The following is a 26106-nucleotide window of genomic DNA, read 5'->3' as shown; positions in this document are numbered from 1 at the left end:
GACAGCTCTCAGTGACGAACACAGTCCACAGACAAAGGACTTCATTTAGAGAGCTGTCATTTATGTTTCTGTATGGCCAAATGAATGTTCATGGAAGGATGTGTGTTTCAGGCCTCTATAAGCATACAATGCAGCCTTGTCGACCCAGATCTGTCAATAAACGCTTTTTAATTTAAACCGGTGCATGTTCTTAATTGTTAAATATTTCGCAATCAATAGAATTAAAGCCATTACATATTTATTTTTTTAAATACCATTGATTTTGGTCTGGCAATCAATTTATGTTGAACATGTCTACAGACAGGAAAGCTGACATGGCACAATATGGTATGGGAAGTTAAGACTGAACTGGTGCCTGTGAAAGTACTGTAGAAGAAGAGGCAGAAGCAGAAGAAGAAGAAGAAGAAGAACCCCATCTGAAAGCTCCAAGAATGGAAGAGTCCTTTAATCTTCTCAAGAGCAGAAAGCACCGACCCTCCTCTCCCAGAAGTCCCTCCAGTGTGGTGCAAATGGAATATGGTAAACCACATAGAGGCTCACACACGCACGCACACACACCTACATATCCCACAATGTATGGACACAGTTATTGACTGTACATATACAACAATGTATATTTTCTACTGAATTGTATGCAAATCTGCGCGGCTGTACAGGGGGGTAATTCCATCAACGTCGCTAAAGGACAATCCAGGCTTATTTTGTTAACTCTCGCGAGACTTGTCAAAATAAGCCTGGATTTTCCTTTAGCGACGTTGATGGAATTCCCCCCAGGAGTCAACATTCCTGCAGGCTCACAAACAGCTTCTTCCCTGCAGCTGTCACTCTGCCGAACTCCCCTTAGCTGCCCCCCCCCCCCTTACTGGCTGCACACTCATGACTTCAATTTAGCTTTTGCAGTACTGCTTGTTTGTATCTTAACTGTACGTATCATATTGATAGATCTCATGTATATTCACTTTTTATATTCACTTATTTAGACTCACTGTAATACCGTATACTGCCATACCATACACTGTCTACATAATCATGTCTTTTGCACTATGCCACTATCTGGTTAGAGGCCAAACTACATTTCGTTGTCTCAGTACTTTCTAGTTTTCTGTGCAATGACAATGAAGTTGAATCTAATCTAATAATTAAAAAATTAAAAACACTCATAAGGGCCCCCATGATTAAGGCTACATAATGGAGACACTGTCTTGCTATGGAAAACCATGTACATTTCTTTGTACATCGTTTTATATAATAATGCATCCCACTCATTGAATTTAATCATTGGTGAAAGAGCGCTACTGTATGTGGTTGGTCTGTGAATACGGGAGACATTTGGCTGTCATAGTTCTCCCGTTGCACTTAAAACGGTTGTGTTTAGAGTATAATCACCCCCTCTCTCCCCCCCTCTCTCCCTCCTCCAGATGACCTCCCAGAGCTGCAGGAGGTGGATGAGGACCAGGCTCCCCCGGTGCTGTTCCAGGTGGGGGCCAGTGTGTCCCATCAGGAGCCCAGCGGTTCCCCTCGAGCAAACTGGCTTACGGAGCTGGCTACCATCGCCACCAGCCCCCAGAGCCCCCTGCTGAAGGATGCCCCCCACAAGAGGTTTGCACACACACACACACACACAGAAACACACACACACACACACACACACACACACACACACACACACACACACACACACACAGAAACACACACACACACACACACACACACACACACACACTCACTTACACACACGTCAGAAACACACACACACACACACACACACACACACAAAAGGTACAGTAGGTTGATTTTCTTTTCTTTTGTATTCCTTGTCAGATCATCCCCTGTGCACATCTTCGCCACCAGTAATAGTTTACATTCCTATGCCCGTCCCCCATTGGCGAGCAGTGCACCCACTCCCTCTAGGGGTCACCTCAGGGAGCGCAGGCGTGTCAGGGTAAGACCCCTTCACTTCACTGTTCTCTGGACCCTAGAACTATGGTAATGCTAAGTACCATCCTTTTTTCAACCCTTACCCTTACCTAACCCCAACCCTAACCCTTACCTAGCCCTAACCCATACCGTTATCTAACCCCAACCCTAACCCCAACCCCAACCCTAACCCTTACCTAGCCCTAACCCATACCGTTATCTAACCCCAACCCTAACCCTTACCTAGCCCTAACCCATACCGTTATCTAACCCCAACCCTAACCCTAACCCTTACCTAGCCCTAACCCATACCGTTATCTAACCCCAACCCTAACCCTTACCTAACCCTAACCCTAACCCTTACCCTTATCTAACCCTAACCCTTACCTAACCCTTACCCTTATCCTTACCCTTATCTAACCCTAACCCTTACCCTTACCTAACCCTAACCCTAACCCTTACCCTTATCTAACCCTAACCCTAACACTTACCCTTATCTAACCCTAACCCTAACACTTACCCTTATCTAACCCTAACACTTATCTAACCCCAACCCTTACCCTTACCTAACCCCACTTAGCATTTACCTTATCACTATGCATTCTATTGTTTATCTACTAAGTGATATTGTTTGGGAATGCTACCGAGTAGCTGGATGTGTGTGTGTGTGTGTGTGTGTGTGTGTGTGTGTGTGTGTGTGTGTGGGCATCTATGACATAAACAGCTTTTGTGCTGTTTAACCTCAACCAGGCCAGCAGCGAATCAGAGTCCGGGATTTTCAGCATGTCATCGTTCTCAGATGACGAGGACATGGGATGGTCTCACTCCTGGCCCTCCACTACCTGGCATTGCTTCTTGAAAGGTACACACACACACACACACACACACACACACACACACACACACACACACACACACACACACACGTTGCAGCTTGTTAGGCTTTTCTTCAAATTCCCCTCACTCTCACATGGTGGCCTTGCACACGTCCTGGCTGGCTTGCTGTGGAAAAACTCAGATAACAGTTTGGTCCCCAAAAAAAAGAAAAAGAAGTTGACATGACACGACTGATTGTATCAGGCGACTGCAGAAAACAGAATGTCCTGTTTGGAACGGTGTTTACTTTTCCCTAAGCAGACCTGTTGCCTCAGTGGGATTTGCTTAATCACGGTGTACATTTATAAGGAACCTATCAGCCTGCCTCTGCTGTGTAAACATCCGTATGACAGCTCAGTGGCACACTCCCTCAGGACTCCCTCTGTTTGTTCTCTCAGCTCTCACAGTCTTTCGCCCGATTTGACTGAACGGTTTGTAATACATGCTCCATTTTAGCTGATGCTTTTATCCAAAGCGACTTACATTGCAGTGAGTGAATACATTTTTCAGTATGTTATTATGGACAGCAGCTGGTGAAAAACGGGAACAAGTCGCCAACCAATCAAAATGTTCAGACTTTTATTCAGAAAAATGTAAATAAATGTCAGCGTTGAAAATCAATGACACACTCGCTAGTCAAGCTAAAACATTGCCATGCAATGGATTCGGTGAATAATCCCCACTACTCTACATTAACTAGGTAGTTGTGGGGATTACTCACTGAATCCAACGCATTGCAATGTTTTGGCTTGACAAGCAAGTGTCATTGATTTTCAACAACGCTGAAATGTATTTACATTTCTCACAATAGAAATCTGAATGGTCCGTCGGTTGCCGATTTGTTCCCGGTTTCACCAGCTGCTGCTATGTGACATATTATGGACCATAATAGGTTCCAGCAGGAATCGAACCCACAACTTAAGCTTTGTTAGAGCCATACTCATACCAACTGAGCCACAGAGGACCACCACTAATGACTTGATCTGCTGGTAATGACTGTCTGCTCATGCAGGCACACGCCTGCGCTTCCACAAGGGCCTGAACGTGGAGTGGCAGGACGCTGAAGACCTCGGAGACTCTGACGACGAGTCCGATGATGAAAGCATGATGACATCCAACTCCCTCAAGGTATAGTGATGCTTCCCCAGCTACTGTATCACCTTCATGTCACAACAAACATATTGTAACTTGGTTCAGCACTTTCTTTCAGCTGCATTTTTATGTATGAAAGGTGCTATATACATACATACTATTATTATTATTATTGTTATTGTTCTTGTTCTTGTTCTTGTTCTTGTTCTTGTTCTTGTTCTTGTTCTTCTTCTTCTTCTTCTTATTATTATTATTATTATTATTAATAAATCTTAATGTTTTTCACCTGGGCATTTTACTGTATGAATGAATGAATGAATGAATGAATGAATGAATGTTCTTTATTGTCATTGATATAGTACAGGTACCAAACAACGAAATTTGGGAGGGGGGGCTCCCCTGGTGCTAGGAAAGAAAACTAAAAACAAGAAGGGAAAAGAGCTGGTTTACATAAATAAAGGCTATGTACACTGTCCACTATACTATACTATACAAATAAACACTGTGCTGTACTCTATGCTATGCTATACCTATTCTAACATTTCCTATCTCTGAACCTTATGTACCTGAGGGTTGTCATATTGCACATAGTGTTATTGCACATTCATTTAAAGTGTCGCAGTTTGCAGGTTTGAAATGTTCACAGTTGTGTTTCAGTATTGCACTTGATTTCAATCTAGTAGCTGCCATCAAATGTCTAGATTGTCCAGGGCCTAGAACCTAGGTCTTTGCTGTGTTCAGGGCCTGAATGGCCCTGGGGTAGAAGCTGAGCTTCAGTCTGTTTGTCCTTGCGAACATGGTCCTGAACCGCCTGTCCGAGGGCAGCCGAGCAAAGTGTTCGTTCCCAGGGTGGGATGGGTCTCTGGAGATCTTGGAGGCCTTCCTGAGGCAGCGTGTGTACATAACACACCTGCCTTTATGCACAACTAGAACATTTAACATGACTTCAGCACAGCAGCAAGACATTTAGCTCCTGGTCATGTACCAGGGGACCCTGCACCAGAGGGATCAGTTAGCATGACTACCACATAACACAGCTGCACCATCCAGCAGTACTTCTACTGTGCATCTGGACCACACATTAGGTACCAGCTCTTCTTTGGTGGTGGCTTCAACCCAGGGGAGGCTGGTGGAGGTAGAAATCGGAGGACGGGCTTATACTGCATGGAATGGAATGAGGAATGGTATCAAACATGAGCGTTTCATACCGTTCCTCATTCCGTTTCATGCGTTACAATGAGCCCGTCCTCCGATTTCTACCTCCACCAGCCTCCCCGGGGTTGAACCTGCACATCTCCCTGGAGAGCCAGGGTCTCTGGTGTGATTGGCCGGGCCCCTCTGTGACGCCCCTCTCTCTCTCTGGGTGTTGATTTGCAGACGTACGGTTCTGAGGGTCTGAAGCTGGTGGCCCACGAGGAGACGGTGTCTTACCGCCAGGCAGTGCTCAAGCTGACCTTCGACCCCAGCTCACCAGACGACGGCCTTTTAACAGCAGAGTGCAGATTGGATCACCCCTTTTTCGTGAAAAAGAAAGGTAAAACAAAACACACACACACACACACACACACACACACACACAGAACAAATAAAACAGCATTTCTTTCCAGTGTAAACAAAGAACATGGAGAACTTGAACTGAGAATGATAAACAGAGTGGCTACGGGCATGTATCCTCAAATCCACTGTCCTTCTGCAATTACTACTTGTTACTACTTCCTTATTAGATTAGATTAGATAAGATTAGATTCAACTTTATTGTCATCGCAGAGTACATGTACTATACAACAAAATGCAGTTTAGCATCCAATCAAAAGTGCAAATATTGATAAAAGAGCACAACATAAATAGAACAAGAATGGTAGTGATAGGTAACTATGCAATATACATTATGTGCAGAGGTAGTATTGTAAACATCAGTTTAGTTCAGAGTCTACAGTTATGAGCTATGTACCGTGAGGTAGTTTATGTACAGTATCTAATGTGCAGAAGTATAAACAAATTACTACTTGTTACTACTTCCTTATCTACCAACCTGTGGGGTAGTGCTGGCCTAGTGGATAGTGAGTTGGACACAAGTTCAAATCCTACCTGGGAACGCCTCCACGAGTGTGCCCTTGAGTAAGGCACTTAGCCCCTAAATTACTCCAGGGAGACTGTAATCTCTAATTGTAAGTCGCTTTGGATAAAAGCGTCAGTTAAATGGGTAAAATGTACACGCAACCTTCATTAATGACTAATCAGTGTACTTCAGTTGGGTCGTGTGGTGCAACAGGTAGCAGCTTGGCTAGAGGTGTTACTGCCAGGTTAGCGTTGTACCCCACCATGACTTACTGTAGGTGAAAGGTTCTGATCAGGTGACGACAGGTGATGGTGAGAGTTAAAGGGACACCTCTCCCATGTGTAACATCACATTGATTATATCCAGCAGCATGTGATATTAAACATTGAATAATGTAAAGTGTTTATTTTTTATTTTTTATTAATTAAATTCATTTTTTGATGTAACCTTTATTTAACCAAGAGGTCCCTTGAGATTAAAATCTCTTTTTTGAGGGAGACCTGGCCAAGTATGCACTCATTGCAATGTAGTCGCTTTGGATAAAAGCGTCAGCTAAATGGTATACCTGTATATAATATATGTTATAGAAAGCATCCCAGTACTGATACAAGTGTCCTTTTAAGGTTAGAGGTGAGGTTAGGGTGAGGTTAGGGTGAGGTCTGTAACGGCCTAACGAACATCTCAGTAGCTATGGCCAATTACAAATGTTAAGCATTCTGACCTGAGACCAGCAAGCTGTGTCTTGAAACAGCATAATGAAAACATGTTAAGCTCAGTCGGTAAGATGCCAGGTACATCAACTAAAGATCACTTGGCAGCTCTGAGACTGTCTGTGTGTGTGTGTGTGTGTGTGTGTGTGTGTGTGTGTGTGTGTGTGTGTGTGTGTGTGTGTGTGCGCGTGTGTGTGTGTGTGCGTGTGTGTCTGTCATGTTTCCGTTGCAGGGTGGTCCTCCTTCTATCCGAGCCTTACCGTGGTGCACCATGGGATACCCTGCTATGAGATGCAGGTGGGCGACCTGTGTCTACCTCCGGGCCACCGAGACGCCATTAACTGTGACGACTCAGTGGTGTTTGACACCTTCAAGAGGTATGGGCCTTAGTGTGACTGGATGGTGTCATTAATAATAATAATAATAATAATAATAATAATAATAATAATAATAATAATAATACATGTTTTTATTGTCATGCTTGTCAGTCAATTGTTGGAATTTGGTATTTTATGCTCCAGGCAAGGGGTCCGCCGTAAACGGCGATCCTGGAGCAATTAGGGCGTACAGTGCCTTGCTCAAGGACACCTCGACACATGGCTAGCCGGGGTTCGAACTGCCGACCTTGCGATTGTTAGACGCCGGCTCTACCTCCTGAGCCACAGGCACCCCCGCCCCTCAGAGAGGATAAGGGACTATAGGTGTAGGTACGCTCGCAGGGGAGGCTGGCGGAGGTAGAAACGGTAGGACGGACTTCCTGTAATACATGGAATGGATTGAGGAACGGTGTCAAACACATGTGTTTTGATATGCGTTCGATCCCGTTCCTTATTCCGTTCCAATGGCCCGTCCTCCCGTCTCTACCTCCGCCAGCCTCCCCTCAGCCTCCGCCAGCCGCAGCAGAAGCCCTTGTTTACACAAAGGCGTGTTTCTGTTTCCCGGTAATTTCCCATCACTGTTGTCTGTGTAAGACAACCTGAGCTGGTGGGACTATCGACAATCTGAAAGAGACTTAGCGAGTCACAATAAGCTTCAAGATCATCAGATACTGGTTGTAGCCAGTTCCAGTTTAGATCTCCAGTAACGACAATCTCATTCATTAATTCAGACCCGTTAGAAGCTGCGATAGAGAGGGTAGAGCGCCACTGACAGCTGAAGGTGTCCTATAGAAACCAACAACGGTAATATGGAGAGTTTTACACTGTCGTCTGTGTAAGCTGACCTGACCATCAACCTCTCCGGCATGTCACCCCTCCTCTCTCTCTCTCTCTCTCTCTCACCCCTCCTCTCTCACCCATCCTCTCTCTCATCCCTCCTTTCTCTCACCCATTCCTTCCTGTCAATCTTTACTGTCTCTATCCCAATAAAGCAGAAATGTCCATAACATATAAAAAAACAAGATAAACATAATTTAAAAAACAAACCCTGTGGTAGGGGATACCGCTACATTTTGTACCTGTGGCAGACCTAGTCATGGTCCCGGTAATAAGCCGATCAGGGGTCTGTGTAAATGGTAAATGGGTCAAAGGTGAAATGCAGGTATGCTAATTTGTATTTACGTTGTATTCCACTCTGTCATGTGACCCCCCCCTACCCCCTCCTTAACGCTCTCCAAGTCTCCCCTCCCTCTTTACCGGCATTGCAGTTATGTGTGTAAACAGGGGTCAAACTTAAAAAATACCGGGAAATGTTTTCCAGCATTTTACCATTTATCTCTGTGGGAATAGGACTTAAGGTACAGTATGGTGATGACGTTTTCATGGATATTGTTACGAATGAATATCCCATCTCTCCGCAGTTATGACTTCACCCCCCTGGACTCCTCAGCGGTCTACGTCCTCAGCAACATGGCTCGCCAGCGCCGGACCTCCCTGTCCAGCGGGGGCGCTGTCAGCCCAGACAGCGACAAACTGGGGCGGGATCTGGAGCTGTCTGGCCCCGCCCACTCATCCAGTAGCAAATCAAGTAGGAGCAATACCTCAGGGACAGCCACCGTAGCCACACCCACCAAATGCAAGCGGCCAATGAACGCCTTCATGCTCTTCGCCAAGAAGTACAGGATGGAGTATACCCAGATGTACCCTGGGAAGGACAATAGGTGTGTATTGTAGTCCTTACTGCTGATGAGTATGGGAGTGCCATAGATATACAGGTTTACATGTATGTACGTGACAGCAGCTGGTGAAAGCGGGAACAAGTCGGCAACCAATCAAAATGTTCAGTTTTATTCAGAAAAATTGTTGTTGAAAATTAATTACATTCGGTAGTTAAGCCAAAATATTGCAATGCAATGGATTCGGTGAGTAATCCCCACTACTGACTAGTTAACTATAACACTACTTTAATTTGTTAGCAGGCTCACAAAACAATGTGTGTTAGTTGACTAGCGAGTGTGTCATTGATTTTATTTACATTTTTCAGAATGAAAGTCTGAACATTTGGTTGTTTGCCGACTTGTTCCTGCTTTCACCAGCTGCTAACCCTACCCCTAACCCTAGCACCCTAGCACCTAACCCTAACCCTAGTTTTCCCACATGTACCGTATTCCCACATGTACCATAACATATGTATCACTAGAGAAGGCACCAGCTATCTTTCCCATTCAATAAGTTTATATCAACAGTACATTTAGGCCCGATCCCGATTCCCTTTTCTACCCCATATGGCTCGTTTTGGAGTGCCACTCGCTTTGGAGCCAAGGCCTCTGATCATAGAAAAGCATTGACGCTCGCGATTCATTCACAACTTAAGTTTTACGCTATCGATCGATCAAACAAGTCATCAAATAAAAAAGAACAATGCTTCATTATCAGACCATGACAGTATAACGGTGCTCTAACCTGTATGCAACCTGTGCTCCTACCCTGCCAGTCTGCACTGATATAGGACAACAGTGCAACAACTTACAACAATCTGATGTGACAGGAACGCTGAAGAAACAGCCGCTGTCCACGGCATTAGTCAGCTACATGCTCCTTGATGAGTCTCCCGCTGTAGATGATTCGCAATGCATCCTGGGAGCGAGGGTTATGGCCCAGAATCGAACGTGGTCCCCGAAAATCTCCAAATGGAGCCGTGGATAGCCCCCCCCTTCCCCCTAGCCCTCGATGAAATATGAATTGGGACACCCCTACCCTAAACATTAACGCGCAAAACGGTGCCATAGGGGTGAAAACGAAGCCGTAGGGGTGAATTGGGATCAGGCCTTAGTGTAATGTGGCTGTGGCTCAGCCAGTAGAGCTGGCATCTAATGATCGCAAGGTCTGCAGCTCGCAGAGGTTCGAATCCCAGCTGGCCACGTGTTGAAATGTCACTGAACCCCTAATTGCTCCAGGGTCGCCTTCAATGGCTCTGACCCCTTGTCTAGAGACCCCTTGTCTAGAGACCCCTTGTCTAGAGACCCCTTGTCTAGAGCAAAATATATGTTGTTGTATTCTGTGCAATGACGAAGCTTGAATCTCTTTCCTTTCCCTTTATGGGAGGCAGCCATGCAACCCCCAACCCCCCTCCCTCACAGAACTAGGGCAGATTCCTGGTAAGCTTGGAACTTCCCCTGTCAGCTGGATGACATCAGGGAGTGTGTGTGGGTGGGTGTGTCTCTGTGTGTGTGTGTGTGTGTGTGTGTGTGTGTGTGTGTGTGTGTGTGTGTTGTGTCAGTGTGTGTGTGGGAGTAACACAGGGCGTACTGTTCTTTTGACACAAATGTTCTACAAAATAACGAAGCAGCATGTGAAGGTTGTGTCTGAGTGCACTATGGCCTTTTAAAGCCGTCTGCAACAGGCACAATCAGAAGCCCATGAGGTTTAAATGAAGGCTTGTGGAGCTTCCAGTATATACAAGCAGAAAGAACAGAAAGAGCATTAGTTCTCACAGAGAATACACAAAGCTGTCAGCTGTCTTGATAACTGCGCTTAAGATACTCGTTTTAAAAAACACATTTTGACACAAGGTGTTACTCTCATGTTGTGAGATCATCACTCCTCTGTCTTAACCAGTGGATCATCACTCCTCTGTCTTAACCATTGGAGATCATCACTCCTCTGTCTTAACCAGTGGAGATCATCACTCCTCTGTCTTAACCAGTGGATCATCACTCCTCTGTCTTAACCAGTGGATCATCACTCCTCTGTCTTAACCAGTGGATCATCACTCCTCTGTCTTAACCAGTGGATCATCACTCCTCTGTCTTAACCAGTGGATCATCACTCCTCTGTCTTAACCAGTGGATCATCACTCCTCTGTCTTAACCAGTGAGATCATCACTCCTCTGTCTTAACCAGTGGAGGTAGAAATCAGAGGACGGGCTCATTGTATTATATCATTCCTCATTCCATTCCATGCATTCCATTATTATGCCTGTCCTCCGATTTCTACCTCCACCAGCCTCCCCTGCTTCACATACCTTGTGAATTCGCCTGAATCGAGGGCTGAGATAACAGGCCCATTTCTCAATTGTTGAAAAACTCAATATCTGGCACCCTCTCCTCCGTTCTCCGTTTCCTTCTCAAAAGGCATCGGAGGAGAAGACGTGAGGGGAGGGACCCTACAGCAGTGGAAGGATGACAGAAATCGGAGGACGGGTTCATTGTAAAGCATCGGATAGAATGAGGAATGATAGTAAACAGGCGTGTTTGATACCATTCCCCATCACAATGAGCCCAGCCTCCACTGACATACCGTATAGATGTTCTCCTCCTAATGTATGTAATGTGTTAAAGTGTTTCTCCTCCTAATGTGTGTAATGTGTTAAAGTGGAACCAGGAGAATAGGAGGCTCCTACCTGAACCATCGGTCCTCAAGGCTTACTTACTTACTTACTTACTTACTTACTTACTTACTTACTTACTTACTTCATGTGTTTTGAGTAGGAAACGAGTGGAGGACGTGAGGAACACTAGGTTTTTGCTAACAATCGAGAAAAGAGCCATAATATACTTAGAATATAATAGACTTTCCCTGACCCACTTTGACCTTTGACCCTCCAGAGCCATCAGTGTGATCCTGGGCGACAAGTGGAAGAAGATGAAGAACGAGGAGAGGAGGATGTACACCATGGAGGCCAAGGCCCTGGCTGACGAGCAGAAACGCCTCAACCCAGACTGTTGGAAACGCAAGAGGAACAACTCAGTAAGGACCGCCTCTTCTCCTTCTTCTAAGCCCAGTTCACATCTAGGATTCTCAAACGCAACGGGTCAGTTTTAGAACTTTGCCTTGCAACTGCCATCGCAGAGCCGTTGCAGGGTCATTCGGACCTCTGCAACTCGAGTTGCGTTGCGTTGCGAATCCTTGACGTGAACTGGGCTTTACATTTTAAATGTGACACGTTCTACCGCTTTCGTCCTCATATCGGGATCTGATGTAATGATTGGAATTTTCTTTCGAAGAATGTGAGTAAATTTCTGCGTTGTTGAAAATCAATTACACACTCGCTAGTCAACTAACGTAGCTTGTTTTGTGAGCCTGCTAACAATGTAAAGTAGCGTTATAGTTAACTAGGTAGCAGTGGGGATTACTCACCGAATCCGTTGCGTTGCAGTATTTTGGCTTGACTAGTGGGTTTGTGTTGTGATTCTCAACAACGTTGAAACTAGTTCTGTGTTTCAAAAAAATAGTCTGAACATTTTGATTGGTTGCCAACATGTGGACCAAAAGACTAGAATGTGTCACGAATTGTATCCATTTAGCCAAAGCTACTTACAATTAGAGATTACAAGGACAGACTCTCAGGAGTAACTTAGGGCTAAGTGCATTACTCAAGGCACCACTAGTGGTGGTGTTCCCAGGTCGGATTTGAACTCATGACCTTCTGATCACCCGTCCAATTCACTATCCCACTAGGCCACCACGACCCCTAAAGCATGCACTCTACCACTGAGCTTTTCCATGCCCTTCCACGGCTCTAGACATCGATGACACTGACGAATTTGAAAAATCATCTGATAACTTGTGTCTGGGTCTGATCTTGTTACTTGTTGCTCAGTAATTGTTGTTAGGACACACAAAACCAGACTTAAAAAAAAAAAAAAAAAACTCTCAACAGAACTCACCGTGTCCGCCGTTGTTGTTGATACCTTGTTGTTATAGCAATTGGACTTCGACGTTAGTTTGACAAAAGCTGTATCCGATCAAGCCATAGCCATGCTTTGACCTTTGCCCTCTCTCTGCTTGTCTTACCAGGGGTCCCAGCAGCCCCAGCAGCCCTAGAGGCTCTCCAGGTGGCCGGCGTGGAGAACTAGCCTGGACAGTCAGACTGACCCACCATCTCTCTACCAGGCCAGGCTGCTGGAGGTAGACATTGTGAGGACAGGCTCATTGTAATGTTTGGAAAGGAATGAGAAACAGAATCAAACATTGACCACGACATTGATCATGACCGTTCCAGTGAGACCGTCCTCCGATTTCTACCTCCGCCAGCCTCCCCTGCTCTCTACTCTCCTGTGATTTCTTCGATGAGACTCAACTGTGACTCTGAATACACTTGCTTTTTATAACGTAGATTATACAGAGACAAACATTTTAAGAAAACAAACTACAACTTATGACTTATGTTAAAAACAAGAAAGCATGTGACCTAGTAACTAACAGTGCTTATATTGTCTTATATTTTAGACGACAGATTACGCCTTACTCCTCTCAAGTAAGAGACGGCTCATTTCTATTCAGGTAACTTCATATTTCTAGGCTTGAAACATGAGACCCTGTGGTGCTATGTTCGGTGCAGAAGGAGCAGCAGTATACAAAATGTCTATTTTTAATTGTAAAGAAAAAAGGGGAATTTTTAAACGTTTTTCTCTCAGCTGTTCATATTGATTATATTTGTACAATTCAATATTATTGCACAGATTGGTAACCCTTTCATACATTGTATCATATTAGCAAACGAGCTTTGTAGCAATATAATTTTGTGATACCGCCCAGCTGAGGCCATATACTGTATACTGTAAACAGTGGCAGGGGAGGCTGGTGGAGGTGGAATGTGGAATGTGGAATGCATGAGACGGAATAAGGAATGGTGTCAAAGGTAAAGCCCAATGCACACGGCGTGCAATTTTGTCGCACGACAACATTCGATTCTCAATTCACACCAATGAATGAACGAATGTGAATGGAGAACCGAATGTTGTCGTGCGACAATATCGCATCGCACGCCGTGTGTATTGTCTCATTGAGATGCATTTAAAATAATGGAATCGAATTCGGCGGTGCGACAAAATCGCCGTTTGCATTGGCCTTAACACACGTGTTTGATACCATTCCTCTTTCCATCCCGCGCATCACAATGAGCCAGTCGTCCTCCCATTTCTACCTCCGTCAGCCTCCCCTGACTCTAACCCTGTGTGCGCCAAACCACCCGGCCAAGTGATGATGAGTAGTCTCTGTGCACGTAGGCACGCTCGTTAGTACAACACTGCAGGGCCACGCCTTTACTGTAAGTGTTTTCATTTCTTTTTTTTTTGCACTTTATATACATATGTAATCTTATACAGGACAACCAATATACCAGGTGGAGGCCGGTGGAGGTAGAAACCAGAGGATGGTTCTCAGTGCAATGCATGGAACGGAGGATGGGTCTCATCGCAAAGGAGGAATGGTGTCAACCGTGTGTGCCTCCCGATGAGGACATGAGGAATGGAGGAATGGAGGAGTGGAGGAGTGGAGGAGGGGTGTACCATTCCTTGTTCCTTCCCATGCATTACAATGAGGCCCGTCCTCCGATTTCTACCTCCACCAGCCTCCCCTGCAATATACCAGTGTAAACTCTGTGTATAATGTAACATGACATGTATCATGATAAGATGCATCAGTTTTCACACAGTCATGGCTGATCTGTACCAGTCATGCTTTTGCTTGCAGGTTGCCGTTGTGTTGAATTTCTAAAAGCTTTGTTGATAATGTACAGGTCCACGCCCCCCCCACCAAACTCTTGCACAGAATATTCTTGTATTATATTATAAATAAAAGTTTAAGCTTAATCTTACTCACTTGCCTTTGCCTGTTTTGTTGTTGTTGTTGTTGTTGTTGTTGAGGTTGTTGAGGTTGTGTATCTGACCTTTCTTGAGTATGTTGTTGTTTCTGGTTGCAGCAGGGAAACAGACAGTTCATTCTTTCTCAGGAGGCCATGCCTCTCTGTCTCCTCTGGTGATCAGAAAGGTGGTCTGTCACTTTCACATCCCCTCAGTCTGTCACTCTCACATCCCCTCAGTCTGTCACTCTCACATCCCCTCAGTCTGTCACTCTCACATCCCCTCAGTCTGTCACTCTCACATCCCCTCAGTCTGTCACTCTCACATCCCCTCAGTCTGTCACTCTCACATCCCCTCAGTCTGTCACTCTCACATCCCCTCAGTCTGTCACTCTCACATCCCCTCAGTCTGTCACTCACATCCCCTCAGTCTGTCACTCTCACATCCCCTCAGATCTGCTTTCATGTCCAACTACTGTGTAGCGGAACAAAACCTCCCCCTCCAATGAGTTCCCCTGGCAACGGTGCCCTCAGAAATGAGGCAACTAAGTGTCTTATTATTTGGGCCCCCTGTACTCAACACACACACACACAAGCAGCCCCCCCCAACACACACACACACACACACACACACACACACACACACACACACAAAGACACTAATGAAGTCTTCCAATTGTCCCCAAATTATTCACTCCTGTTGAACGAGGAACACTTTGAAGGTCTTAATTGAATCTTTACTCACAAGAGGCTGTATGTAGTCCTTGTAGATGGAAAAACAAGAACAAAAAGAACGAAGAAGGAAATGAAAGAGCAGGAAAGAGGCGTTCTAATAGCCTTTGATAGCAGACAGTGGTGTCTCTTCACCACACAGAGCCAGGAAACACAACTTGGCACATGCCATCCGCCATCCGCTAATCTGTTTTTACCACGTACAACAGGAGTGGTAAACTCGTAAACTGGTAAAACGTACACAAAGACTTGACTGTTGTCCAACCACAACTCCATCACCCGGCTGGGAGAGAAGACTGTGATTCAATCACACACTATCGGGCTGCTATGCCTGGTTCCAATTATGAACACCAGGGGGCGCCCACGCATCATTCTTTAATACACAGTACATGGCCTGACTCTTTTCACCGTGTACCACTCAGGCCATATCCCCACCTCCACATGTGTGATGGACACCTTTTTCCAATTGGCTTAACAAGGACAGGATATGTGTACCTCTATATTCTATCAATCAATCGATCAATATCTTGATTGTCCCCAAAGGGAAATTTCTAGCGCAGTCAGGGTAAAAAAACAACAACAACAACAACAACAACATATAAACAAAAAGATACACACCAGGGGATACAGTACATCACAGTGTCATAGTGAAAACAATCTATGTTCAACAATAACAACCCAGAACCAGAAAGGTTCCTGATTTCAAAAGTTATAATTCAAATAAGGACAGGATGCAGTCAGTCTGTGGTCCTGATGGACCGTGACAGGTTATGTCATATGATGATGCTGCTTTTACCTGAGAGAGAGAGGTCCCACGATCCTCCCTTCTCCCGAACATGGGACGAGGAACGGGATGAGGAACGGGATGAGGAATGCTATCAGACACGTGTGGAGGAGGTAGACATCGGACCACACGCGTTTGGGCACCGATCCTCATTCCGTTCCATGCCTTACAATGAGGCCGTCCTCCGATTTCTACCTCCACCAGCCTCCCCCGGAGTAGATGGCTACATACGGAGCAGGAGATACCAGACGGCTACACCTTATGAAATAGAAATGACCGACAGCAGCAGCAGCTTCATCCGAGCCGTTCAAGCACAGGGAACTTTAATAGCGTCTCAGACACAGGGAACTTTAATAGCGTCTCAGACACAGGGCGCTCCAGGAACAAACACTCTGTAGAGGAAGGAAAGGAAAGCTTTTAAGGATTTCAGGACTCTTCCATTTCAAAGATGGATAGAAGTAGTCCTGTTAGCTCTGCTGTTTATTGAACTGTACACGCTAGGGGAGGCTGGTGGAGGTAGAAATCAGAGGACGGGCACATGCATGACAATGAGCCCATACTCCGATCTTGACCTCCACCAAACCTCCCCTGTTGTACATTAATTTCTGTGTTTACTGTACTATACATGCACACAATACTCCAATGATCGCCCTTTCTCCAAAGAAGATAACACAAACAAATATTTCGATTAAGCTGTGTGCAAGCAATGTTTTATTCATATTTCTGTATACATATGCAAATAGTGCATACTCTGTCCACTTAGTGGGTAAAGGCGTGCCAGTAATCCTGTAATCTACAGCACTGAATTTCTACCTTTCTCTGCCCTGCCCTGGAATGCAGTGAGGGTCATATGAGGCTCTAATGAAGGCCGTAAATAGACGGTCGTAATAGAACTGTCGTCCTCTGTGGCTCAGTTGGTAGAGCATGGCACTGACAAGGTTTAAGTTGGGGGTTCGATTCCCACTGGGATCATATGTACTGAAAAATGTATGCACTCACTGTAATGTAAGTCGCTTTGGATCAAAGTGTCAGCTATATGTATATGTGTATGTATATAGTAAATGGTAAATGGACTGCACTTACAGTATATAGCGCCTTTTTTGCTGCTCCAAAGTGCTTTACAACGGCCTCTCATTCACCCATTCACATACACATTCACACGCCAATGACAGCAAGCTGCCATGCAAGGCGCCGGCCCGCAATTTTGGGGTTCAGTGTCTTGACCAAGGACACTTCGACATGTGGCCAGCCGGGGCTCGAACCGCCGATCTGCCAACCTTGTGATCATTAGACGGCGACTCTACCTCCTGCACCACAGCCGCCCCGTATATGTATATATGTATGTACCGTATATGTATATGTATATATATGTAGCCTACTCTCAGGGAATACCATACACACCAGTGGAGGCTGGTGGAGGTAGAAATCATATGACGTGAGGCTCATTGTAATGCATGGAATGGAATGAGGAATGGTATCAAATATGTATGTTCCTTAATTCCATAATTCCTTCTTCCATTCCAGGCATTACAATGAGCCAGTCCTCCGATCTCTGCCTCCAACATCCTCTACTGGTAACCTGAGGTGAAGATGAAGCCTGTGTTTGTAATCAGCGTAGAATACAACTGATGAGCTCTGGCTCTCCTGCTGGAGCGCTAATGCAACCGCAGTGCATCAACGTGACGGAGGCGACTCCCACATGGGACATGCAGGCAACACTTTCCTCACACACCCGCACACAGAGACACCCACACACAGACACACACAGACACACACAGACACACACATACACACACACACACACACACACACACACAGACACACACAGACACACACACACACACACAGACACACACACACACACACAGACACACACAGACACACACACACAGACACACACACGCACACACACAGTCCGGGGCCTGCCTTTCAGTGTTTACCCACACAGTCTGACAGTGACCAGAGGTCCACTCATGTTTATTCATGACCTACACAGTGGTGAAAAGCTCTCACTGTGCCACAGATTGAGCCACGCAGCTCAGTCTCTTATGAGTGTGTTGGGCTCAGAGCAGGCAGGAGTGCAGGCAGGGTCAAGGCTGATGAACTGGGCAACACTGACAGCTATGGGGGAGGGGCGGGGCCAGGATGGAGGAAGTGACTGATACAGGCAGCCAAGGACCAGGGGGGTAGCCCCATCCGTGACAAGGATTATATCCCTGTTCTGGGGGTCAGTTTCACGAAAGCTTTGTAGCTTATAGTTTTACTTTATTCATTTTGATGATCCAGGCCCATGCCTGTCATTCATAAAAGAAATGTAATTCTTTCACACACAGCAGATTGACCTGTAAACATTGATTTATTGATGTATTAGTGTTCCTACTACTACTTCTACTTCTACGTAGTAGAAACAGTATTGTTATTGGTGGTATACTTCTTATTATTCTTTTCCCCGCTTTGGTCAAATAGCTTAAAAAGTTCCTGACCAAAAATGCTATAAATGTGCATGCCACAACTAGAGAGCATCAGTAACTATGGCAGAAATAATGACCATGATTATGACCATAGGTGGCGCTATAATAACCAAAAGTGAATAATTAACTTCAGAATGCTGGCATTTCCACTCTGTTGGATGAAAATGTATGAAACTTGGTACATTATGTGTCTTTCCTCATGGGGAACATGTTTGCCTCAAGAACCCATAAAGTCCGCCACGATGGATTTTTCTGCAGGTGGAAAATTTGGCCAAACGTATAAGAATTAACTTAAAATCAACTGTAAGTCAGATTGGTCTGACATTGTACATGAACATGGATGGTGCACATCTCTCTATAAGGTGTTAAAGGATAAGAGATCCATTAAAATATTTCAGAGAAAATGATATGAAAATAAAATAAATTGGCCCAGAATTCTTTTCAAATGCTCTGAGAATTTGCCCTGCTACGCCAATGGACAGGCTGATAGACGGCACTACAATGTGTTACTATGTCGAAGCATTTGAAGATATCTAAAAAAAACAAGGACATTACAGATGTTTGAAATGTTAAATGTTTGACATTTTTGACATTTTCTAAATGTTCGACACGTCTGTGACATAATGACGCTTCATTTGGCGTGGGCACAACACGTGCCCACCCTCCTCCCCTCCTCCATCTTTTATGAATATGAGAGGACAGAGGAGAGATGTTAAGGTAATGAAATGACGTGATTTTATATACATTTGGCCATTGGCCATTTAATGTTTCATAAATAACTGTCTAGACTGTCATGGAATGTTCATGTTCAAACACAATGTATTTTGGTGGAAGGACCTACCGTATGTAGTGTTTAGGGTGGAAGCAGTGAGGCGAGGCCAGGTCATGTTCCCTGCGGTGCAGTCTTTAGGCTGTGGGTTTACTTGATAATGTATACTACTTTCCTTTGCTCTTGATTTGTTGATAACATTTACTTTCTCAAATAGTCATTGTTGTTTTTTCTCTTGCTGCTTTATTTCCTGCCCATGTTCATCACTACATTTAATTTTGGGATATATGTGCCACTAACTGTTGATGGGCTGGTTCTTACTTTGTTAAAAAATGCACTGCCTGTACTTAACCCTAATTGATCAATGTACATAGCCATTTGCACTTCAGCTTCAACACTACTTCTTTATTGTTTAATGTGTGCAACTAGATGTATACTTTCTACTCCTTAATGTTCATCCCATTCACAGTTATAACTTTGCTCACAAATTCCCTTCCTCTACTACTCATAACACATCCATAGCAATTCAAACTTCAGCCTTGCAACTATTTATTCGTTTTTTGCTCTGTGTGTTTACTTTATACTTTATACTACTTACCTTTGCTCTTGATATGTTGAAAACATTTACTTTCTCGAATGCTCTTTGTTGTTTTTTCTCTTGCTGCTTTATTTCCTGCCCATGTTCATCACTACATTTTCCTTACTAAAAGCACATTTCCCCCTTTCTAGTGACTCTTTATTTGATATTGCTTCACTTATTCACTAACCTTGTCATTGCCTCTATGCTGTATATTGATTCCATTCAGCTTAACATTATATATCGTTCACAAATAGCCTACACAGACAACTTTACTCTGGTTCATATCACTTACAGTTTTTCTCTATCGCTTTAACACTAACATCCAAACCTCAAACACAATGACCAAAACCTGAAACTGGTGTATTTTATCTCACACCAATTCTTCACAATGACAAACACATTTCTTGCTTATCACTCATTTTGCAGTTCTAAACCACACAGTTAACAAAACACTAAATACAATTATCTACATTTGGCACAATCTTCCTTGCTAAAATCTCTTGTGTTCACATGGATAAACACCACCATTCAGAATGCTTAACTCAAACCACCACTCACACACTCACACTTACAGTTTTTCTCAGTTGCTAAAACACTAAACCCCATCCTCTGAACCAAATTCTCAGTGGCCTAAACACATTTGTTGAATCAAACACTCTTTTGGCCAAACCTTAAACACTGTTCAGGTACTTAGACACAATTTGCAAAACTCATCCGCTCTTTGTTACCAAACACATTCTCAGTCGCTAAACACATTTCACGCTGTGATACACTGTGCTGCAAAATTGTAAACACTGGCAGCAGAATGTGAACACAACTCCAACACAGTTGTCATCTGTTACACACAACAACAAAGAATTTAACACACACGTTTCTAATGATGTGATCAGACCAATTGGGCAGGATCCTGCTCATCGACGGAGAGAGCGTGGAGAGAGTCGCAACCCTCCGATTCCTGGGGGTGCACATACAGGATGACCTGTCCTGGAAGAACAACACAAAAGCCACCATCAAGAAGGCACAACAGCGGCTATACACCCTGAGAGTCCTCAGGAAGGAACACAGCAAGCAGGAGATACTGGTGACCTTCTACCGCGGCGCAGTGGAGAGCATCCTCACCTACGGCATCTGCAACTGGTTCTCCAGCTGCACAACCGCGGAGAGAAATGCGCTACAGAGAGTCGTGAGAACAGCACAGAAGATCACCGGCGCCCCCCTCCCCTCTCTGGAAGAGCTGTACAACACACGCTGTCTCAGGAAGGCCTCCAAGATCTCCAGGGACCCGACCCACCCTGGGTACGAACACTTTACCAGGCTGCCCTCGAAAAGGCGGTTCAGGACCTTGGCCGCAAGGACAAACAGACTGAAGAACAGCTTCTACCACAGGGCCGTCCAGGCCCTGAACACAGCAAAGACCTAGGTTCTGGGCCCTGGACAGTCTGGACGGATTGATGGCAGCTGCTGGACTGAAAAAATCAGGTATAGTGCTGAGGCACAAATATGTACATTTCAAGCCTGCAAACTGCGACACTTTAAATAAATGTGCAATAACACTATTGTGCAATATGACAACCCTAGTCGTCTATCTGTACAGTATAGTATAGTGGATAGTGTACATAGCCTTTATTTATGTAAACCAGCTCCTTCCCTTCTTGTGATTTTTTTAATAAGTGTTTTTTTTTCTTTCCTAACACCAGGGGAGCCACCCCTCCTAAATTTCGTTGTTTGGTACCTGTACTGTAGCAATGACAATAAAGACCATTCATTCATTCATTCATTCATTCAAACATGTCCATTGATGCTTCTACTGAATGCATGTTTTTTACAGTAGAGTTCATACAAGTCAGTACTGTAATGCATGTTTGTTTCTCTAGAGTTGGAAGAATGCCACATGGAGGTGGGAGGGTTGCCGTATTTACACCAGCACAAGAAACCCTCATTGTGGATATGGTACGGGAGAACAACACCATCACACTCCGGTTGGACTCGATAGCCAGACCTCATGAGTACATCTTCCTGGATGAGGCTGGGTTCAACCTCATGAAACGAAGGCGAAGAGGCCGTAACATCATTGGCCAAAGAGCTATCGTTGAGGTTCCTGGCCAACGCGGGGGTAACATCAAGTCAAGAGTCAAGAGTGGGGGTAACATCACTCTTTGTGCTGCCATGAGTTCAGAGGGGCTTGTCCACCGGCATACTGTCCTTGGCTCATACAACACCCAACGTCTCCTCACCTTCCTGGCAGAGCTACGAGCTGTGGAGGCCTTCCAAGGCTGGATCCGCCATGCCAGGGCATTCTTCCCACGTTGCGTGGCAACGGACAATATTGCCTGCGATGTAGATGAGGTCCTGTGGCCCGACCCAGCTCGACGACGTGATGCCGCACAATGATTGTGGTGTGTGTGTGTGTGTGTGTGTGTGGTATAGTTCCATAAATAAATAAAAAAACATCACACCCTGAACATTGTTTTCAATGAGTATTGTTGTGTGTAATGGATCCTCTGTAGTGTTTGCATTGAGTTGTGATACAGTACAGTAGTGTACATACTGTATTTTCTGTAGATTTACATACTGTTCATATGAAACACACAAATCTATGAATGCCCAATACTCTACAGTGATATATTCTGAGAACAGATACTGTAAGGTTTCTAAAAATGTGCTTTGGCAGTTGTGGAAAAAAAAGAACATTCTCACACACTGAACATTGTGTTTTCAGTCGTTTTGTTGTAGTCTGTAATGATGCGTATAGTGTTTAAAATGTTGCAGGCTTTGAGCAGCTGTTTTGGTGTGAAAGTCTGAGTTTTTAAGAGAGAAGGTGTGGTTTTGTTTATGTAGCTTTAGAAAAGTCTGTTGTGTTTAGAGTTTGGGGAAAATGGAGGAAGGTTTTGTGAAATGTGTTTTAGCAATTGAGAAAAATTGCATGCCCTGGATGCTGTGTCCTAAATTATTGTATGTAGTGTCTAACGAATGCTCTGTGGTGAATATATGTTTACTTGCTGTGTGTAGGATCTGTATAGTGTTTGGTTTTGAACACAGGACAAGTGGTTTTGAGGTGATCGTTTGATTTTGGTAGGAAAGTCTGGGGTTTTGTGAATGTAGTTTGAATTTCTGGATTTGTGTTTAAGGTTTTGAGAAAATGGGTGGAGGTTTCAAGAAATGTGTTTTAGCAACTGAGAAAAACTGTAACCAATAGAAGAAGAGCTCTCCTGTGTTGGAGAACAATGGATGCCAACTTTGCAGAGAAAGGCAGAGCGAGAGGTGTGATGTGGATGAGGTCCTGTGGCCAGACAGAAACGAATACTTTTTATTTTCTTTACAGTATGCAGTAGGCTTATTTTCTTTTTTCTATTGTTTGTTCTGTATGAAGAACATTTTAGGAATCCAACTGTGTTTGCTGAGATACATAGAGTATTTCAGAATAAAAAAACATTATATTCTTGTATTCGTGTGTTTTATATTTGAGTATGAAAACACAACAGTTTATATAACAGGCTAATGTATGAATGTAGTGTAACACTGAAAATGCAAAAGGCCTAATGTTAATTGTATCATAGTACTGTTTTCCTCTGATCACAGTGTTATCCATTGTGCACATCAGTGTTAAATTGGTTCTTACAAGTGTCTATTCATTTGATGGTGTGTGTGTGTCATTTGACGACAAAATTTCATTTTGAGAAGACATAACATTATTTTGAATGCAGTGTTTGCTTTTGCAAGAGATTTGTGGAGTTTAGGGTTTTGTGTGTGAGTTTTTGGATTTGTGTTACAGTAAGAGTTATAGAAGAGCTATGCTTTGACTAAACGTGTTAAAGCGCTAGAGAAAAACTGTAACATACTCCTCCATGATCCCTCCTAACATATACCTCCAATGTCTGATTAACATTGCATCTTGGCACTACAATGTGTTACCATGTTGAAGCATTTCCAGATATCTCAAAAAACAGGCCTGTGAAATTTGACAATTTTGGCTAAAAGCTAAGGCTAATGCTAATATAGCACTTTAAAACTCATCTTCTCATGACCGCTTTACCTGATTCAGTCAGATGGGGGTGGCATACTATGCTATGCTTGCAGAATATAGTGTAAGCACATTATAAGTAGTGAAATGCTTGACATAAACTATACAACATGGTCATTAACTGGGGAAGGTTAATCCACAATGCATTTTCGCATGTCTGCTTAGTGTATATTATCATCATAGCATAGTAGCCTATGTACAGTATATCAGGCCATAATTAGGTGACTGGTACCTTACCAGGCATGGTCCTGGGGTACTTCATAATATCCTAGCTTAGTATATCATGAGTTCAACTTGGCCCATATTAGGTGAGTGGTCTGTAGGTCTACCCCCTATCCTATGTTATTTATGTCAACCAGCTCTTTTCTCTTTTTTTGTTTTACCCTTGGCTCTCTTGTTTTTAGTCTTTTTTTCAAGCACCAGGGGAGCCCCCCCTCCTAAATTTCGTTGTATGGTACCTGTACTGTATTAATGACAATAAAGACCATTCATTCATTCATTCATTCTATCTGTCAATCTACAACCTGTCTGTAGGTCTACCCCGTGTCTGTCAATCTCACCCCATTTATGGTTATGGGGGCATATCTGTAGGAACATGCCCCATTGCCGCGGTTATATTTTATTTTTGTGGGGGGTTGCGGGGAGGAATTAAGTTCTGCTTAAGATACGACGATTTCAAGAAACAGAATTAACATTCCAGGTTGCTAAGATACGATCACTGGCATAAATCTGAAGTTAACGACCTAGAATTTAAAGCAAACCCTTGGCAGTAACAATGGCTTCCATAATACATGAGGGTTCTTCGACAGGAACAATTAACAGAGTGAATGAATAATGAAAAGAACAATTAGGGGAGAAACAGAGTCAGTCACCGTCGGCTTCCTTGTAAATGGGAACCTGCACCTTAATCAAGGCTTCTTCATTAGGAGTCATTAGTTAATTAGCCTTAGAAAGATAGCAGACTCTTTGTGTCCTTGTTAGAGACCTAATCAAGGTGCGTGCATGCGTGTGTGTGTGTGTGTGTGTGTGTGTGTGTGTGTGTGTGTGTATGTGTGTGTGTGTGTGTGTGTGTGTGTGTGTGTGTCTGTGTGTGTGTGTGTATGTATGTGTGTTTATGCCCTGCTTCCTGCTAATTATCATCAGCGATGCTTACACATTTTCATATTTGGCTGTTATGAAATGCGACTTTCCTCATAGCTGGGTCTGCAACGCATGCCCATTACTTGGATGAAGGGGTTTGATGAGAGCATTTCATTTTACCGCTTCAACAAGCCCTACTCTACAAACACCCCACTTTGCAACTTGAGCCTGTCTAGGCAAAAACAGGTAAATGGATGAAAACATGCGTATGAAATCATGATCATCTATGTGATTTAATCAGAAACCTCAGAAATCACTTTTGACACAACCTACTGTAGCAACTGAACAATGCTGAACCTAGCAACTCAATATGAAACCTGGTTTCTAATCGGCTAACTGGACGAAAGGACCGTGGAAAGTTCAACTCCTTCCAACGTTTTTCTCCGTAAAGAACATATGAACATGGACACGGACAGACCGCTGTCGTCTGATGACTCCCATAGAGAAACCCATTGGCTCAGTCCGTAATGAACTGATAGTTCAGTGTTGTTGTTTACCAGCTCAGTGGCATAGAGTGTCCGTCCTGAGATTGGGAGGTCGTGAGTTCGATCCCCGGCCGAGTCATACCAAAAACTATAAAAATGGTACCCAATGCCTCCCTGCTTGGCACTCAGCATTAAGGGTTGGATTGGGGGTAAGACCCTACGACATACCAGTGTCATGTCCAGGGGGTGCACTCGTACATCAAGCCGCCTCACGCTACAGAAACAGAATCAGGGCCGTTAGGCTCGAGAACCATCGGTTCTCAAGGATACTTACTACTATAGTTCAGTGTTGCTTGGGCCCTTCTTCTACCAGACAACCCAGCTGTCCAACCTAAACTCCACCACCACAATAAAGCCTCTCTGTGCATGACCATGATCATTCTATCCCTCTGAATGAGACGATCCTGGTCTCAAATCAACTCACAGTACGATCAGAGACCATCCTGGTCTCAAAGGTGCGCTGTAAACCCAGCACATCCAGCTGACATTCTGGAGACAGAACAGCTC

General features: G+C 44.2%; 1 protein-coding gene across 1 annotated transcript; it reads left to right on the top strand.

The window, feature by feature from the left end:
* The first annotated feature begins 391 nt into the window (after window positions 1-391).
* hbp1 (HMG-box transcription factor 1) lies at window positions 392-14578 on the top strand. Its single transcript, XM_080545056.1, has 10 exons — window positions 392-519; window positions 1419-1599; window positions 1822-1942; window positions 2668-2779; window positions 3806-3921; window positions 5263-5419; window positions 6887-7031; window positions 8453-8752; window positions 11640-11781; window positions 12832-14578. Exons 1-10 carry the CDS (start codon window positions 432-434, stop codon window positions 12856-12858), a joined length of 1389 nt encoding a protein of 462 aa, XP_080401182.1. The 5' UTR covers window positions 392-431; the 3' UTR covers window positions 12859-14578.
* Window positions 14579-26106: the final 11528 nt, after the last annotated feature.

This window comes from Nansenia antarctica (genome assembly GCF_963989245.1).
Source record: "Nansenia antarctica genome assembly, chromosome: 14".
Taxonomy (NCBI): Eukaryota; Metazoa; Chordata; class Actinopteri; order Argentiniformes; family Microstomatidae; genus Nansenia; species Nansenia antarctica.
This window is presented reverse-complemented; position numbering and strand designations above follow the sequence as displayed.